The sequence below is a fragment of the Idiotropiscis lumnitzeri genome, chromosome 9 (genome assembly GCF_059441095.1).
Source record: "Idiotropiscis lumnitzeri isolate Australia: NSW breed Sydney's pygmy pipehorse chromosome 9, RoL_Ilum_1.0, whole genome shotgun sequence".
Classification (NCBI taxonomy): Eukaryota; Metazoa; Chordata; class Actinopteri; order Syngnathiformes; family Syngnathidae; genus Idiotropiscis; species Idiotropiscis lumnitzeri.
Genome location: NC_142399.1, coordinates 13,067,169 through 13,084,960, shown reverse-complemented (window position 1 = coordinate 13,084,960; position 17,792 = coordinate 13,067,169). Strand labels below are relative to the sequence as shown.

The 17,792-nt window shown below is 46.5% G+C and overlaps 1 protein-coding gene across 2 annotated transcripts in view; it reads right to left on the bottom strand.

Annotated features, from left to right (window-relative positions):
• Window positions 1–922: 922 nt before the first annotated feature.
• sptbn1 (spectrin, beta, non-erythrocytic 1) overlaps window positions 923–17,792 on the bottom strand; it is a 55,489-nt gene continuing 38,619 nt past the window's right edge. For both annotated transcript variants that reach the window (XM_088305155.1, XM_088305153.1), the window contains 22 exons: window positions 17,348–17,767; window positions 16,763–16,965; window positions 16,462–16,552; window positions 16,238–16,384; window positions 15,829–16,092; window positions 15,044–15,268; window positions 14,553–14,642; window positions 14,200–14,478; window positions 13,969–14,099; window positions 13,691–13,895; window positions 12,935–13,309; window positions 12,659–12,745; window positions 10,940–11,097; window positions 10,341–10,479; window positions 9,993–10,077; window positions 9,714–9,910; window positions 8,526–8,617; window positions 8,359–8,413; window positions 3,166–3,374; window positions 2,217–2,390; window positions 1,569–1,611; window positions 923–1,196 (listed from right to left, as the gene is read on the bottom strand). In XM_088305155.1, coding sequence (XP_088161281.1) covers window positions 939–1,196; window positions 1,569–1,611; window positions 2,217–2,390; window positions 3,166–3,374; window positions 8,359–8,413; window positions 8,526–8,617; window positions 9,714–9,910; window positions 9,993–10,077; window positions 10,341–10,479; window positions 10,940–11,097; window positions 12,659–12,745; window positions 12,935–13,309; window positions 13,691–13,895; window positions 13,969–14,099; window positions 14,200–14,478; window positions 14,553–14,642; window positions 15,044–15,268; window positions 15,829–16,092; window positions 16,238–16,384; window positions 16,462–16,552; window positions 16,763–16,965; window positions 17,348–17,767 — 3,927 coding nt within the window. In that variant the 3' untranslated portion in view covers window positions 923–938. The remainder of the gene's footprint in view (window positions 1,197–1,568; window positions 1,612–2,216; window positions 2,391–3,165; window positions 3,375–8,358; window positions 8,414–8,525; window positions 8,618–9,713; window positions 9,911–9,992; window positions 10,078–10,340; window positions 10,480–10,939; window positions 11,098–12,658; window positions 12,746–12,934; window positions 13,310–13,690; window positions 13,896–13,968; window positions 14,100–14,199; window positions 14,479–14,552; window positions 14,643–15,043; window positions 15,269–15,828; window positions 16,093–16,237; window positions 16,385–16,461; window positions 16,553–16,762; window positions 16,966–17,347; window positions 17,768–17,792) is intronic.

The window sequence follows — 17,792 nt, the reverse complement described above, 5'->3', positions numbered from 1 at the left end:
TTCTCAGTCCAGTATGCAGATTAAATTGAATTGCGAATAGGTCGGATTATTTTTTTCTTATACACAATTTGTACATACACCTCATAAACCAAGCAAGACCGACAGCGGCCTAACAGTATCGCCATGAAACCACAACAGAACAGGACCCTCAAAAACCTTCAACAAGCTCACATCAAGTCTCAACTGGACTCAATCACGCCCAAACCAGGTCAAAACAAGAACCATATCTGGATTAAATTTGGACGAAATAAAGTTTACAACTGGAGTGGACCAAATCTGGATTAAATACGGTTTGACCAATGATTACATTTGGAGTAAAACAGGAGCAAACTTGGACTAAACCAGACCTGGACCAAACCTGGAATAAATAAAGATTGAATCCAGACTAAACTGGGAGCGAAACTTGATTAAAAGATGGTTATAAACAACGATGCAAACTGACTTTAGCTAGAAGTGGACCCAATCAGGATTAAACAAGTCTTAATACTGAACTGAATTGTACTGGACTGCACCAGAATTAAACCTGGGCTGAATGAAACCCGAACTAAACAAACTGAGTTTAAAGCAGGACTACAGCTCTGAGCCAGGGTGGATTGTTGTTAGGCACAGAGTGGACACTTTTGGCTCCAAGGGACGCACTGGAGTGGCTCGCGTCAGAAGAAGACAAAGACCAAGAGAAAGAGGAAAAGGAGAAATCCGCTGGAGCGTCCGGACGGCTAAATGTGGAAAAGTTACACGAGACTAACGTGGTTATTGTTATGATTTCTTCTTCATAGTTGACGTTTTACGAGTACGAGCAGCGTAAAATCGAGAGGGCTGGGTTGACATGGTAACAGCCCGGAGGCGACCGAGGACAAGCCAATCAGCACCAGAAGGACCAATGGGAGCAGGAGGAGGAAATAGAGGGAGGGGGAGAGAGAGGAATTAGTCATTGGCCTTTATTTCTTCTTGCTGAAGAGACTGAAGCGTTTCTCTTTGTCTTTGTCGCGCTTGCCAGGGCTGGACTCGGCCGCCGCCGCTGCCACCTCGGCCGAAGCAGAGGTGGTCACGGTGGCCGAGCGACCCGCTGAGGCCGGCATGGTGTGGGCGCGGGCGGCGGCGGCGAGCGCCGGCGTGCTGTGGCTGCTCGGCGTCACCTCGCCCTTCTCGCCCAAAATGGCCGCCGAGATAGTGGAAATCCACGAGTTCATCTCCTCCTGATGTCGCAAAAACGGCACAAAACACATTAGCATTCACTCGATTTCTTTCCTTATGTGCGTTTACTTAGGCAAGTGCAAAATGACAAACTGGGTTTTTCAAACACTCCACTGAATCAGGACTACAACTGGATTAAACATGGATTGAAACAGGATTAATCCCAATCATTCATTTGTATTTTAAATGACCGCTTTCATTGTCTGTGATTGAATTATTGCTACTTTGTGTTTCACTCTGTGAAATGCGCTTTGTGACAGCTGCAGCTGTTATTAAATGCGCTAGCTATACAAATAAAGATTGTATTGTTGGTTTGAGCATTGAAAATGGCTTCAACCAGGATTGAAAAAGAATGAAAGAGTGGCTATACTCACGTCATCTTTGGCTTGGAAGAGATACTCGTTGCCATCAGTGACTCTGTAGTGATCAAAGACACGGTGTAATTAAGCACACCACAAATCAACGACATTTCATTAAAAAGGCACATCACAGCCTGTTGAATCAAACAGGGCCTTCAATCAAAGAGGCCTAACCAAACGAGTTGAATCAACGGTGTGTCAAATCAAAGGCAAATAAAATGTGCATGAATTAACGGCGCATCAAAACAAAGCGGCATTGAATAAAAAACATGTCGACTTAAAGGTGCATCGATCGATTCAGACGTGACAATTCGAATCAAATCAAAGAAGTGTTGTAGCACATGCACGCACGCACACACGCACATTAATTCAAAGAGAAGTTGAAAAAAAAGGACGCTGATTGTAAGGCACTTGAAAGTAAGTTGATTCCAAGGCATGCTGATCAAAAACACATTGAATCCAAGGCTCACACATTCAAAAAAGTGTCAAATCAAAGACTTCAATTAGACCTGTGCAACCCAAGCACGTTAAATCCAACACACGTGAAGCCAAAGATATGTCAAATGAAAAAAAAAACATTGAATAAAAAATTCAAAAGACGTGCTTCATCAAGGGCAAATTGTTCGTTGTTGGTGTGACGGTAGCGGCGGGAGACGAACTGACTTGAGCTTGAAGACGTGTTTCTTCTTTTTGTATCCAAGCGCCACCTCACAGGCGGCGTCTTTGAGCGCGACGGGGATCTCGCCGTGGTACGGGATGCCCTGCGCGGCACTCTTTTGGTCCTTGTAGAAGCCAAGCTCCTGATGGTTGAGCACGCACAACACGTGGTGCCACGACCTGCCCGCGGGACACCAGCACAACCACAACAATCACAAAATTGGCAGCATGCAGTCACACGAGCCAACACTAGAGGGCGCCTACGTCACACGCCAATCGCGTCATCCAAAGTCCCACATCACAACTCATTCATCTTCTCAAAATAGATTGATTACCTCTTGGCTAATTTATTTATTATGAAAATAATAAACAATTTGACATATAATTGTATTTTTTCATTTATTTCATCAAGTAATTAATTAATTTATTGCAAACAATCAATACAATACACGAAGACGGCTTGGACAGGTGCCAGCATGCCTGCGACCCTTGTGAGGAGAAGCGGCTTAGATAATTGATGGATGTAGAGTAAACTAAACCAATAATTAACATTTTTCATTTATTGTATTACATGAGTGGTTATTTGTTATTGTGTACTTTTTTGCTTTATTTTTTCAAATGGCTAATATTCTTTTCTTGCAAATCCAATAAAATTATTAGTAAAACGTGGAAATTTGGCTGCTGTCTCTTGCCACCAGGGGGCAGACTAAAACATAACGCAAAAACAACCGCAGCTAAATTACAGTGATGTTAGCGTATTTTGCGGAGCTTATAACGAATAACCGCTTTGTATTGCACTGTCCATTTGTAGATGTTGCTAAACGATTTGTGTTGCTAAACGATATGTGTCATTAAAAGGTTTTGTATTTTTTTTTTTCAAAATTGATGCGAAATTGGTTAGCCTATCTCAGGCGCTTTTCACTGCGTGTTAGGATGAAGCTAAGGGTGCACATACCTGCTGGACGCCTTCTTGTTATGGGCCTCCCACTCGTGCTTCCGGTGCAGGAAGCCTTCCATCTGGGAGCCTGCCGACGGTGCCTCATGCTGGCTCTTGACGGGCAGCGTGGCCGCCTGCTGTCCGGCTTTGCGGGCGCCCGTTGGCGACCCCGCTGGGCTGACCTCCGACACGCCGTTCACCGCCTCGCCGCCGCCCAAACCGTCCTCCTGGAAACAGCACCACAGCGTCAAGGTCCATGTCGGCACCCGCCGAGAATTGTTATTAGCATTATTAGAAGCAAGATTTGAAGGATTGGTTCGTTTTGGAGATTACGAGCGACAGCATGCAGAGCACAGCACAATCGCAGCGTTGCCGTGGAGACACGTCAAGCATCGGCTGCCACCAAAGATTCAGAAGGTCGTGCGTAAGACGAGGACGGCCTTCCTCGAAGCAACGTAAACATGTGGAGCCTTCCTGCTTCACCACTGGATTCATCCAGGTTTAGTCCTGCGCCATTTATAATTAATTACTGAATGAATCCAGATTTTATACATTGAGGTTTAAATCTTCTTCAGGACTATTTTATTTTGTTTACTGCCCGTTTACACTCAGTACTGGTTCAAGACTGATTTAATCAAGGTTTAGTCTAATCCTGGTTTTGCTATCGTTTCATCCTGGTCGACATCTGTTACACAGTAAACTGTGTGTATTATTCCAGTCCTGTATTTGTCTAGCCACAGTCCAATTATAGTCATGGTGGTTACATTCTGCTCTATTTACGGTTAATAATGTAATTAATCCCTCGTCATCAATGCTTTAATCCAGTTTTATTTATTATTAGGTCATTATTATTAATTATTAGGTCATTTTAGTTAAATACTAAGTTCACCAATGTTAGTTTACGTTTATTCCTTGTTGAAACCTGATTTGCTTCTGGTTCAATCATGGATTCGATCAGGGTGGAGTCTCAATTTAATCCAGATTTTACCCGGTTTAATTCCGCAGTTCAATTGTAGTTCAGTCCCAGTCTATGTTTAGTCCCGGTTTAGCTCAATTTTGGGGAAAAAGAACGCTAGCAGCTGAGGAAAAAGTTTGCGTTGAAGACAACAAAAGAGAAGGTAGAGTGTGAGTAGCTCATGCTGTGACGTCATGCAAGGCGGCAAAACCATCTCAAACAATCAAATCCCACTCAAGTGCAATTGCTTGCTTGAACCACGCCACGCCACGCCACGGCCACGCCCACACCAACCCTCGTCGGTTGCTTGGTTACCACGCTAAGCGCTTGGGGTTCTCGCTGGGCCCGCCGGGAAGGGGAGGGGAGACCAATCCTGCTTCCATCCGGAGCGGCAACTGGCCCCCAAAGTTTCCGAAGCCAAACTTGGACGAGCTGCGGCAGGCTTGCTAGCAAACTAATCAAATCAGTGGCGGCCTGTGTCGCCTCGACTTCACACTCAGCAACAATGTGAACGCTCGCCTGGCTCTATATGTGCCCTGGGATTGACTGGCGACCAATCCAGTGTGTCATCTGTTACCTGCGACCGTTCACAGGGGAAGCGCTCAAGAGAATGAACGCGTGGTGATTATTATTAGAACCACTAACTAATGATTTACGACTCACAGATCTTTCGCATCAACTAACGCGCATCACAAATTGATAGTAACAAAGTCACTATGTTTATTACTAACAAAAGATTCTTACGATTTGATTTTTTTTCCCCCCGATGGACAATGGGGGCAACTTTCGTGATCAAAATTGTCAGATGGGAAAAAAAGTGCTAATGTGGCTGATTGGCAGTTGTGATGGGCGTCGCCCAACATTTACAAAGACACTTGAACAAAGCAATTATCAACTCTGCTGTCAACCTTAACTAAAATGTAGTATTTTCAGGACATTTACTTTTTTTTTTTTTTTTGAGTGAAGCAGCAATGTTGACGAACTGAACACAAAAGTTCATTCAGCATATTGTTCAATTCCGATCATGAAAATACTGTGAAAGAGCCGTTCTAACTCCAGCGAATTGCGCTGCAGGTTGTGCCAAAGTTATGTCGTTTTTGATGAGGAAGTACACACACACACACACACTTTTGGAGCACGAATTTCGCATCCATCATGTTGATTTCAATGTAAAATGTAAATACGCAAACGGCTCGTCAATGTGGACATATTTTGAAGATCTTCGAGTGGCACGAAAGAAATCCAAACAGGCTTGAGTTGATGTTGAAAAGTTCAAGATTTGCTCATCAACCTTAGCAACTTCAACAGATCTCGACTTTACAAATGATTCCAAAAAGTTTATGTTCAACAATGAAGACACCTAAGAACCTCTGTTTGAAACTTTGTTTGGACGCAACATTTGAGTTCCTTTTCTCTTTTATTTGGCTAGCAAACGTCAAAGTCATCAATTAAACAAACGTCGGCTTCAAAATCAGAGTAACATCCAACAAATTTCAATTTCATGGACGTTTTGGACCAAATGTGTTGCTGCAAAACTCTTATTCCTCCTGAAGCTCTAGAACGGAACAAGACGACTTTTTTTTGGACAGCAACGTACGTTTTGCACATTTAACAGAAGCTCGTTGAAGTTTGACTCAAATAAGAAATAAAGTCCGCGATGGTGAACGTGTAAACGTGAATGACTCATTAGAACAGACCAAACTTTTGTCTTTGACTTAAGTGCTTAGCTAAATGCTAACAACCTGCACACATACATGAACACGCGTGTGACACACACGCGCACACACACAGACCATGTGGAGGGTGGTGTTTGTATTGTGCCAGTTGACATGTTTTATTGCGTTTGTTAGTGAAGGTGACGTGTCAACATGCGACATGGGAAAAAAAACAAACAAACAATTAAAGACAATTACACAATAAAACATTTCAAATGATGATGACAGCGAGACTACAAAAACGAACAGCTGGAGTGATGAGTGAGAATGTCATAAAACAACAGAAATACACACAAATGTTGTTAAGATGAAGATGAGTCGTCAACGTCGATTACTGACTGCCTGTGTCCGTCATTTGGACTTTTATTGACGCTCGAGTGACATATTTAGTAACGACGGCTAAAAAGTATCTCGGGCGACGTATGTTGGCGTGCCGTTTAAATGTCACGTGTTGATGAGTTTGTAGAGGATAACGTAGAGAAGAAGAAAGGACATAAAGAGCTGAGTGGACAGGAGGACGGGGGGGTCGGGCTGGGGGGGGGGGCAAAGAAGAAAGACAGAAAAGAAAAGGCAAAACAAATGAGGGGAGGAATTGGTGTGTTGTGTGCGTGAGGAATAGAAAGGCGCCATTGTTAGTCGGACACCAGCATCACTTTGCGTTTTGTTGCCATTCATCAAATGAAGAATCTTCTGCAGAGATTACTGTAAGCAAGTGATTTGAGAAAACAAACGAAAAAAAAAAAAAAGTTGCAGGCAGTGTTTGTACGGAATGTATGTACGATGGCTTACAACACGTTTTACTTTATCGCTCATTTTGCAAGGCATTCTCTCGATTGTTGTTTCAAAGTCTGTCTACTGCTCAACAAAATGTATCAAGTCTTGACGGCGAATTTGGGAAATGCTCTCAACAGGCCAAACTTTTGTTCACTTTCTCCATCATTTGAATGCCTGAGAATTGCAAGCGGCACAACAGACACAAAAGAAAGCGGCCTTTTTTTGCCAGGATGGTGGCCATGACAAGTGAAGGACGAAATGGCAACATGTCAGCACTTCTTCCGAGCTCTTTTTGCTGCCATCGTTCCATCGTTTGTGCCCAAACAAACAAGTGTGAGCCAACATTTGCCCAAACGAAGGCTGCTGCCCTTTAAACGTGCAGCTCGCCCAGCAAAGCCAACCGCGTTTTCACGGATGACAAGCTCCAATTCAGTGTTCCAAAATATGCATGAGTGGTTTCAGTACGTCTTAAGTGTTGAAATGTTTATAAAATTCAAGTGTAAAAATGTAGAAAGCGGTCATGAGAGCAGTTTTTCAAAGCATGTACAAGTACGTATGAGGGTGTATAAAGTCCACACTCATATTGTTGGGTGTCTTTTTAAATAGCTTGAAATCAGCGGTTCCTTGCTCGTCGCATTTTGCGCCTCACCAGAATGCACGAAAACCAAAACGGAGACTCAACCGCCGAGACAACTGCCAAAAAGAACGTTGAAGAACAACTGCAGAGTCGATCCGGGAAAAAAAAAATAAATAAATAAAAAAATCGCTGGGCTCTGGTCACCCACTGCCTGCGGTCGGAGGTCTAGGCAAGCTGCAGCAGCTAGCTAGCTAGCAAACGAGCTTCAACAGGCTAATAGTGCGTCTCAACATGTTGCGGGGATGCTATTAAGGCAGTAATTACGACCTGCGTGGCAGCAAAGGGGGATACACTTGATTCCTGATGACAAGAAAATGCTAATTGCTAAGCTAAGACTGACACGGCTAGCGTGGTGAACACGGCATTTAAGTGTTCGGGTGATGGAGTTGACTTTTAATGGCGTCTGTCCAAGCCGCGTCAAAGCGCAGAACAGCAAAATAGCAGTTACTACAATTTAGACTATCTAGACTCGCCTCATGCAACCGCAACCAGAACGGAATTACACTACGCTACATCCTACGTCAGCTTGGAGCAGTGGCCTGTGAGCTCAAAAGCAGATTAATATTGTAGCGACTATTATACTAACAATTATAGTAACAATATTATGTTAATTGTAGAGAAAAAAACTGAATCCTGACTTTTGAGGTCTGCGCAATAAATGTTCTCAAAATGATAATACAGCAGATCTTAGCACTGCTTTTTTTTCTAAATCAATTTAACTTTGTTTCTCAATAAGAAAATTCAATTTGTTGCTATCCCCAATGTGAATTTAAGAAAGAAAAAGGGTTCATTCTCTAATTCGCAAAACTGCTCCGCAAAAAAAACAAAAAACAATGAAATTAAATTTAATTAAAATAAAATAATTGCATTTTCATCATTCATTTTAGGCTTTCCTTCCTTTTTGCTTCTATTTTCTTTTTTTCCACTGCCTGCCATCTTTTTGATCTTAAATGAAGAGTTCCCAATCTTTGTTTGTATGTAGGTTGCATGAAGTGTGCAGCATGTTTCAATGCGTGTGCGTGTGTGTGTGCGCACGCGCAGGTGTGTTTCTATTGCAGTGATGCGTGGCTGCGCGTGTGCAGGTTCCGCGTGTTGTAGTATTGCTGGTAGGCAAGCGAGCGGTAACTAACCCTGGCGGAGTCCAGCTCGCTGCTCGGCCCGTTCCGGCTAGCTACGTCGCCTTCCCTGAACACACGCACACACACAGGTCAACAACATTAAAATTAGCCACAGTTCTAATGTTGATTTTTTTTTTCAGCTGCCGATGACCAGAGACGGTCGGGTGTGTTGCGCACACCTTTGTTGCGCAGTGGCCGTCGCCTCGGCGGCTGCCGGCTCCTTCTGCCTCTCGTCCTCCTCTTGCCTTCTTCTCACTTCCAGTAATTCCATCTGCGAGCACACACACACACACACACACTTTTTTCTCAACAAGTTGGGAGCTGTGTTGTCTTGGCAGTGCTTCCACACTCGTTGGCGACTTCTCAAGTCAATGTTTCGGCAGGAACGAGCTAGATTGGAAGACAAGTATTTTAATTAAAAGCAAGAAGAGGCAGAGAAGGTCCCCAACTAATGTTGCCACAAAACAGATTGTATTGTTTGTTGAGCTGAGTTGGGCATTGCTCAGTGCTTGAGTCCGTTTGAGAGTCGTCATCAGTATTTCAGGCCCACCCAGTCAGTCCGAGTCAGCCAATCGGCGTCGAGAACGGACTAAGCGGTGCCACGTCACACATCTGTCGCACACCTGACACGCAACCAAATAAATAAGAAGTAAAACAGTGTTGTTTATCGGTCCTTCCCACACACGTCAATGACATGTGTCCTATATTGTTTTCATTTTGTGTTTTTTTTTTTTTTTTGATTTGGCCGCGTGTCTACTTGTGACGTGAAAATGATGTTCTCAACTCTAATCGGCTGTCGCAGACAAGGGACTGACGATGCCCACGTCTGTTGCTGCTCGATGTGTGTTAAAGTTGCAGATGTGTGAAGGCTTTAATTACGGGAAAATACGCTCATTTTTATTCACCCGTCTACGCTTATATGGTAGCATTAAGCTAGCAGCCATACATTATTTATGGCTTGGTTGAACACGACAAATGTCCAATGTCTCATTGACTTTTGTTACACAATAAATTCAAAGTAATAAACGACTTGAAGCAAGCACAGTAGGCTTCTTCTCTGGGGAACTATGCAAGCCAGCCTCTTTTTGTTTCCTCAAAATGATGCTATAAGATAGTCTCTCATTTCTTGACAGGCACTGGCTCTTTAAATAAGCGACATATTCATATACATATTCCATGGTTATGTCAGGAAGTGTTTTTCAACCATCTCGCCATTGCCAGTCGATTGTCTTGCCTGCACAAATCAAAGCTGAGTAAAAGAAAGGTGGATTGTTCCATATCGCAAGTGGCTTTGAAAACGATCGTGTGGTGCTGGAAGTATTTGGACGTGAGCGTGGAATGAAACGGTGCAGTCGAGGATGACTCACCGTGGTCAACCTTTCCAGGGCAGCAAAGCGCTCCTCCCAGGTGGCGGCGGACTTCTCAAAGGCCTCGTGTCTCTTGATGAGTTTCTCCACGTCGTCCACGCTCTGTCCCATCTCGCGGCTGGACAAGTACGATTCCTGGCCCAGCAGCCAGGCCTCGGCCACGCCCGCGTCCCGTGAGAACTGGTGCACCTCCAGCACTGCAAGCGTGCGCAAAACAAACCAGCGTCAACGTCACCTTTGCGCACGCCGTCGCCGCCGCTGTTGGCCGCAAAGCCTCACCCAGTCGGAGCCACTCCCACCGGTCCTCCCACTTGTCAATCATCTCTTTCCGCTTGTCCGTCAACTGCAGCAACTTTTCTTTGATCTGAACACACATGCATGCACATGTCACGGTTTTGGTGCGTTAACAAATTTGCGGTCTAAACGGGTTGGAGACAAAATCATGCAGTCCAGGTAAAAGCCAAAATATGAACAATCCTATTCTATCCTATCCTTGCAATTCTATTCTGACCGGTGATGCAGGTTGACGCAAGCGTGGCTGCCGGAGTGCGCCTCCCAGCAGACCTGAAAGTCATCATTGCAGACGATCGTGAGCGAAAATGTTGCAAAGGAAGGCAGCGCAAGCACCTCATCCGATGCGTAGTGTTTCCTGGCCAAGAGAGATTTTCCCAGCTCGATGCAGGCAGTGAAGCTGTCGTTGCGCGCGTCAATCTCGGCCTTGATGCCCTGGTGGTTGTTCATCAGCAGCTCCACTGATGACACGTCGCTATGCAACAAGACGCGTTACAACACCAATCATAAATGCTGACAAAGACTTTGCATACTCTACTTGCAGTAAATACATTTGTTATGCCTGTACTTGAGTATGGGGGGGCAATCGGATAAAAAATCATTTTGCCTTATTAAACAATAAAAGCTGGTGAGTGACGTGCCTGTTGTGAACTCTGGTCAGCAACGGGCAGTTAACTTTTGTGTCAAATTATTCACGTTTATTAATTGTTTCAGCCATCGATGAAAACTTTCGAAAACAGATTTGTACTTTTGGCTACTCACTTGCTCAACATTACCAAAAATTGAAAAAAATCCATTTGTACTGAAATACATTTCAGAGTCTGTCCTCTTTTACTTTAAGGCAAAGGAGTTGAATGAGCCTTTCCAGAATATTTTTTTTGGACAGGAATCTTTTCTTGTACTCAAGTACAGAGCCTGCGCGGGCGTGGCCATACCGAGGCTTCTCCTGCGCTTCGATTAGTCGGATGACGTCGTCCATCCACAGCATGAGGTCTCGCACCAGACTGAAGAAGCGGAACTTGTCTCCCGTCTCGGCCAGCTTTCCTCGTCGGCCCTCGGCCGCCTCCAGAAGGTTCTTCCACGCCTCCAGAACCTGAACGGCACACACACGCGCGCACACGCCACGGGTCCATTTAGAAGCAGCAAACGCTCGGCAGCTTAATGCGCTCATCGGGTTGCCAAACGGTAACGTCAACAGCTGTCAATCTAAAGGTGTGTACATCATCATGTCGGCCTCAACAATAAAATGAAGTCTGATAGAAAATGATGATGATCCCAATTCATAGATTGAGTTTTTTTTTTGTTTTTTTTTAATAAATTGAATTGAGTCCAGGTAGGACAACGTTACCTGACGTAAGTCATGTTGCCGTTTAATGTTTGTAATATGATGATGAAGACTAGTTAAGTGATATTAATGCTACATTACCACTGTAAGATACGACCAATTTGAGGAAATATTCACAATTGTACTGAAAAATAAAAATAAAATTCGGATGTGTCACAAAGGGCGAAAAAATGTGAACCCAGACGAAATGCTATTTTAAAGTTGATAAATAGAGTTGATTGATGGCTTATGATTTATGTTGACCGATGTTAACAAGAAGAAACACAAATCAGCTCCATGCTAAGCTTTAAAGTCCTTGTAAAAAGAAAACAAAAACGCAGAGAAGACGGTTGTTAACAACGATCTTGCCAAATGTGAAGGATTGAAAAAAAAAAAAGGAAGAAAAAAAGATTGAAAAAAGGGTGAAAAAATCCAGCTGTTCTCAAATGATATTTATTTTTTTTTGTCATTTTATGAGGCATGAAAATGTGTCCGCTTGAAGCCGCCAGTGGCTGGAACTCCACCGTGCCATTGCGCTGATTTTTGCAACGAGGCGCTCTAAAGCAGCCACACCAAACGGAAGCTCCGCTCTCCACGCTGGCTGTCACATCGGACTTTTTATCTGCAACTTTGCTCTAATCCTCAGTCTCTGTGACGTGTGCACACTCGGCACTCAAAATAGACCACACCAGTCGGTGGCGCCGCTCCACATGCTGGCAATACTTAACTTACTTCACATGATGTGAAATTTGTCCAGTTGTAGCGTGGTAATGATTTTTTTTTCCCCCTGATGTGGCAGCCAAACACTTTCATATAGAAGGGCTCGAGTACAAATCTGTGCGTGCGTGCGGAGCAAGAAACCATTTCTTGTCCAATTTAAAGAGCAACGCTCCGATTAAAAAATAGGAATCCAGCACACAGCTGTCAAAGAACCAGAAAAACAAGAACCAGCATGACCAAGCGGAAGCGCAACGATGACTAAAATGTCTCATTTTAGTCCAAGTATAAATATAAAGCGTTATTATATTTATGCGGCAGATGAGGCGGCGCAGCCACATTGATGTAAAGCCAAAGTCGCTGCTCAAGTCTCACCTCGCCCTTTCGCTTCTGCAGGGACAGGAAGGAAAGGAAGGGCGAGAAAACAAACGGAATACAGCCAACAATGGTTACAACACACCTTCATCATCATCATCATTTCCTATGAGGATGGCACCTTTTTCCGAGTCAAGAATATAACTTTGAACATGTCAACTAATTGACGTTCTCTCGACATTTTATTTGAGTGAGCTGCACTTCCATATGCATGTTTGAGGCGTTTGTTTTGGCTGACCTCTCCTTCCCGCTTCTGGATGTCATCCGCTTTGTCTCCCGCGTACGCCGACTGCAGGCGGACGGCGTCCTCTTGAAGTTGACGCACCTGAAACCGCAAAAAAAGATCACATGAAGAAACATCATGTCAACTCTTTTTTTAATACATCCAATTAAATTAGTGAATGAGCAAGGAAGAGAAAAATATATCCTAATATTTGTGCCATGTAACGTGTTCATGCGGAGGTCGAAGGGGAAAACGCATTTGCAAAGCGAGCGCGAGCGATTTTGCTGCCACCTGAGTGCCGAGCGCTTGGATGTCGTGCTCGAAGGCAGTGTGCATCCTCTGCAGCGTCTCCACCGTGTTCTGGTCACGACCGAGCTCCTCGGGCAGCTTCTTGTGTTTGTCCAGGACGCGCGCCAGGATCTCCTTTGCGTCGTGGTAGAACTTGTGCAGTTCGAAGGAGGCGGCGAGGATCTGCGTGCGCGTGTCGATCAGCTCCAGCAGGTCGGCCCAGGCCTCGTTCAGGCCGTCCTTCCACTCGGCCACCGTGGCGGCGTCCCCGTGGCCGGCGTTGATCAGCTCATCCGCCAGACGGTTCACGCCGTCCACGCGCTCCTGCCCGATGTTGCCCGTGTCGCGGGCAAACTCTCGGAAGCGCTCCTGCAGCATCTGGGAAAAAAGACGAGCGAACACATCACGCTAGGTGTTCACGTCTGTTGCGTTCTCGTTGTGGACTTGCGGCAGCGAGTTTCGCCAACTATGCAGCGTTTTAGATTTGGCCTCAGCCCTGTTTGTGAGAGGATCATGGCCGCATTCCACAACCACTGTTTGATTTTGAATGCTGTTGTTGTTTGTCAATCAAAACAGGAATTTAAACTTGACAAATTTGTGTCACTCAATTATTTCCTAAACTGACAAGTGAACCAATTTGAAACTTTAATTGTGAAATTTTGCTTTCTCATTTAGCGTAGGAGCTTAACGCGTCTGTTTCTTTCAAAGATGAAGCTAAAAATCTGAACAATTTCTGTTTCGGCAGTGTTTGCGACTCACAGTGACATGCTCGTAGTCCTGCCCGAGCTCGTGCGAGCCGGCCACCACTTCCCTCTCGGCGATCCACTGCTCCAAGTCGTCCACTTCCCGGTTGAGCTGGAAGAGGCGGAAGCGTTCGTCCAGCTTGCCCCGCCGCTCCTCTGACAGATCCTTCAGGCCGGCGTACAGCTTGTCCACCTGCGACTGACGCATGCCGACGCGCTCGCTGCCATCGGCGGCCACGCTTGTAAGTTCACGCCACGGCCAAGGGGGGGGGGGGGGGGGGGGGGGCAGCCTACCTGTCGGGGTGTTCGGCGGCCACCAGGCCTCGGCTGGTGGCGGACAGTTGATGGACGGTATCGGCGTAATCTTCCACCGCCTGCTCCAGGATCTGATGCTTCTTCAACATGGCCACCGAACTCTGCTCGTCCTGAAAGCGCCCAAATCAAATTCAAACTCATTCCAGCTTTCATTCCAGTTTAAAGTATTTTCCTTGTTTAAGAATCACTCATGAAAACCAAGGAGCCCACCTTGGCCTTCTCTTCGGACATCATGTAGAGTTCCTGCTCGCTCATCCAGGCTTCTGCCTCGGCGGCGTCAAAGTAGTACTGCTGCGCCTCGTGCGCCTCGCTCAGGCGGGCGTGGCGCTTCTCCGTCTCCTTGCGGATCTGCTCCCACAGCGAGCGCAGCTCGGCCAGACGCTGGCGGATTAGCTCGCCCGTGGGCCGCTCCTGCCGCAGGATGTGCTGGCTGCGCTCGAAGATGTCGTCGTAGCGCGGCTGGTGGCCCTGGATCTCCTTCTGGAGGGTCTAAAAGAGAAGGAAATTCCGGTTCCTTCCGCTCGAGAGAAGTAAATGAGACGAGACGAGACGACCATTCCTACCTGGTTCTTTTTGATCAGGAGCTGCACCGTTTGGAGGTTGTGGCCGTGGTCTGTGGACGTGGCCAAGGGCATCCTCTCCTCCACCCACAGCTGCAAAATACACAACAACGAGGGGAGAGGTGAGAAGGATGAGGAGGGGGCCAAGGAAAGGAGGATGAAACAGAAGGAGAAGCACGAAGAGGAAAAGCAAAAAGATCGACGAGGAAGAAGATAAGAAGTGTAGTGGAGGCGAGGCAAAAGAATGTGAGGAGGACAAATTAAGGGCAAAGAAGCAGAAGGAGGAGAAAAAGAGTGAGGATGAGGTGGGCAAAAGCAGAGCAAGAGGGAAAAGGAGGAGGTGAGTGAAGATCAGATGGAGGACAAGTAGAGGCGGAAGGAGAATAACATAAAATAGAGAAGAAAGAAGCAACCACAAATCCAGAAAGAGAGAAGGAAAAAAAGAGAAAAGAAGAAAGTGATGAGGATAAAAGGAAAGAAAGGCGCGCGCGTACGATCTCGTCCTCGACGTCGCGGTTGAACTGGTGGATCTCGCGGGAGGCCATCAGGTTGTCGCGGCGACTCTTGAGCGGCGCACGCAGGGTGCCAAACTTGCTCTCCACGCTCCTGCGCTGGCCGTCCACCTCTTCCGAGCCTTTGCCCTCCTGACTCAGCGCCTGCGACTGACTCTGCAGCTCGTCCACCTCCTTCTGACGCACCTCCACTTGGCTCTCCAGCATCTGCCAGCAACACAAACGGCCACCGTGAGCGACACGGCGGCGGACAGGGCGTCTTTGGGGTAAGCGCCATTTGCCTCCGGCTCCAAAACTGCTGACGTGCTGAAATGGCTTTCAGGCACACCACATTACGCATTCAGAGTACCATATTTCAAAACGATATACAAGCTGCACCAGGCTATAAGCTGCAGTTTTCTATGTTGAAAAAAATTAGTTGTTTACTGCAAAAAAAAAAGAACGAAAAAAGAAAAAAAAGATTTGAGGTTTGTTTAGTTTTTCTTAACTATAGACCGCCCCTACCAATGAAAGAAAAATCCACAGAAAAGCTGCACCGTTGTATTAGTGGAATGGTTCAAAATCTAGGAAAAAAGTAGCAGCATATAGTCCGGAAAATACGGTAAGCGTGGATATTTTTGTCATTGTTGACGAAAACAACACGGCACGGCGTTTGTGTTTGTTTGAAAACCAATGTGACAAAGCACAAATTAGATGCCGCGAGGCATCCGTGCTCAAATTGGAGCCAAGGAAAATGGCGCGCGACTTCCGCGAGACGTTTGTGCCACCTGCTGCTTCTTGAGCATGATATTGACGGAGGTGAGGTCTTTGCCGTAGTCGTCCGACTGCAGCTGCGTGTCCAGCCCGGCCAGCCACTTGTCCAGGTCGGCGCAGCTCTGCGTAAACAACTCGGCCTTGTTGGCGTCAAACAGACACTTGGCTTTGGTCTGCGTGCTGGACTCCAGCTCCTCCCACATCTTCTTCAGCGACGCCAGCTTCTCGCGCACCATGGCCTCCGTCTCGGGCTTCTCCGCCATCAGCGCCTCGCCGTCCTGCCACACGCATGACACATGATTCTTGCTTCTAAAAACAATCGCGTCAAAGTAGTTGAGGCCTGTTGTAGATCTGTTCCCCATTTTTGCCCTTTCACACAAGCTGATGTATTTTATTTGAAGGGGTGCTTTTGTTTTTCCTGACCTTCTGGATCTTGTCCAGCCACTCCTTGTTGGACTGCAGCTCAGCCATGAAGGCCTGGTGCTTGAGCCACTTGCTGTGCAGGTTGCGCGCCTCGTCGTACGTCATGTCCTGAGCCGTCAGCATCTTCTCGTTGATCCACAAGCTCAGCTGAGCGCAGCGCACCACCGTTAGCCAACAAACAAAGAAACACGAAAGAAGACATCTGCACGCGTGCACTTGCTCACCTCCTGGCAGTCCTGCAGGAACTTCTGCAGATCTCGGTTGTCCTTCAGCCTCATGAGGAGATCGCTGGCCGCCGCTCGGTTCTTCTTGTGCCTGACGAGAAAAAAAAAAATCATGTGAAAACAGCTGTCGGCTTCAAAGCTACATTGCACCCGAATAAGTTTGTCGCCTCGCTGGCAACGTTTAAACCGGGCGAGGCTTGCAACACACAATGAATTGAAGAAAACATGCATTGAGTGAACTCCTTTTTTATTTTTGGATGTATTAGGGAAAAAAAAGTATTTGTCAGAAAGTGTGGCGGACCTTTGGTGTATGGAGTCCACCTTGTCCTGGATGCGCTCGTTGTTGATGTTGCCGTCGGCGACCAACCGTCGTCCCGTGTCCACCACGCCGCTGATCTTCTCCTCGTTGGCATCCATGGTGGTCATGAAGTCTTCCTGCTTCTTGATGGCCGCCTCAGCGCCCTCCAGCGTGGTCGGCATCTCCGTGTGGGCCAGCACGTACTCCTGCCACACGCACAATGGAACGAAGCAGAGAGTGAAACTAAATAAAATATGCACAAACTTGGGAAATATGAGGAGAAAATACTGCCGTCAAGACATTGGTTGCTTGGATGGGGGCACAATATTGCATGGAGAATATTTAGCAAATATTTGTTACCTTGCAAAATAATGATGAGCAACAGTTTAGAATAAGGTATTTACAAACTATATGCAAATGATTATTTACATCAAAAAAATGTTTTTATAAATGATGACATCAGCATTTACAAATGCTTATTAGTGTGTATTAGTATTGCTTTTGTGGCTGCTGGTGTTTTTTTCGTTTTTGTTTTTGTAGGAAACCACCCAAATGGCTGTTTGAGTCATTTGCGGCCGGTGCGCTTACCTGGTTGTTGAGGAAGGCCTCGGCCTGCTTGGTGTCCCTGAGGAAGAGCTGATAGGCGTGTGACTGGGAGAGGAGGTTGCGCCTGTTCTCCCACATCTTGTGCAGCTCGTTCCAGCCCGTGTCGAGCGCCTGCAGCCGCTGGCGCAGGAACATGTACTGCGCGTCTGTCTGGCCCCGTGTCACCATCTCGCCCATGTCGCGCATCTTCTGGTAGTCCTCCTCGTAGTTGCGGATCTCGTTCTTGATGGCCTCGTGCTGGCCCAGCAGCTTCTCGGCCTCGGCCAGCGTGTTGGGCATGTCCTCGGACGCGATGGCCGTCTGCGTGCGCGACAGCCACGACTGGAAGTCGTCCAGCTCGCGCAGGAACTGCTGCAGCTTGCTGGCCTCTCCTAGCGACTCCTCGCGGTTCTTCATGGTGCCCTGAAAGCACACAAAATACAATAAA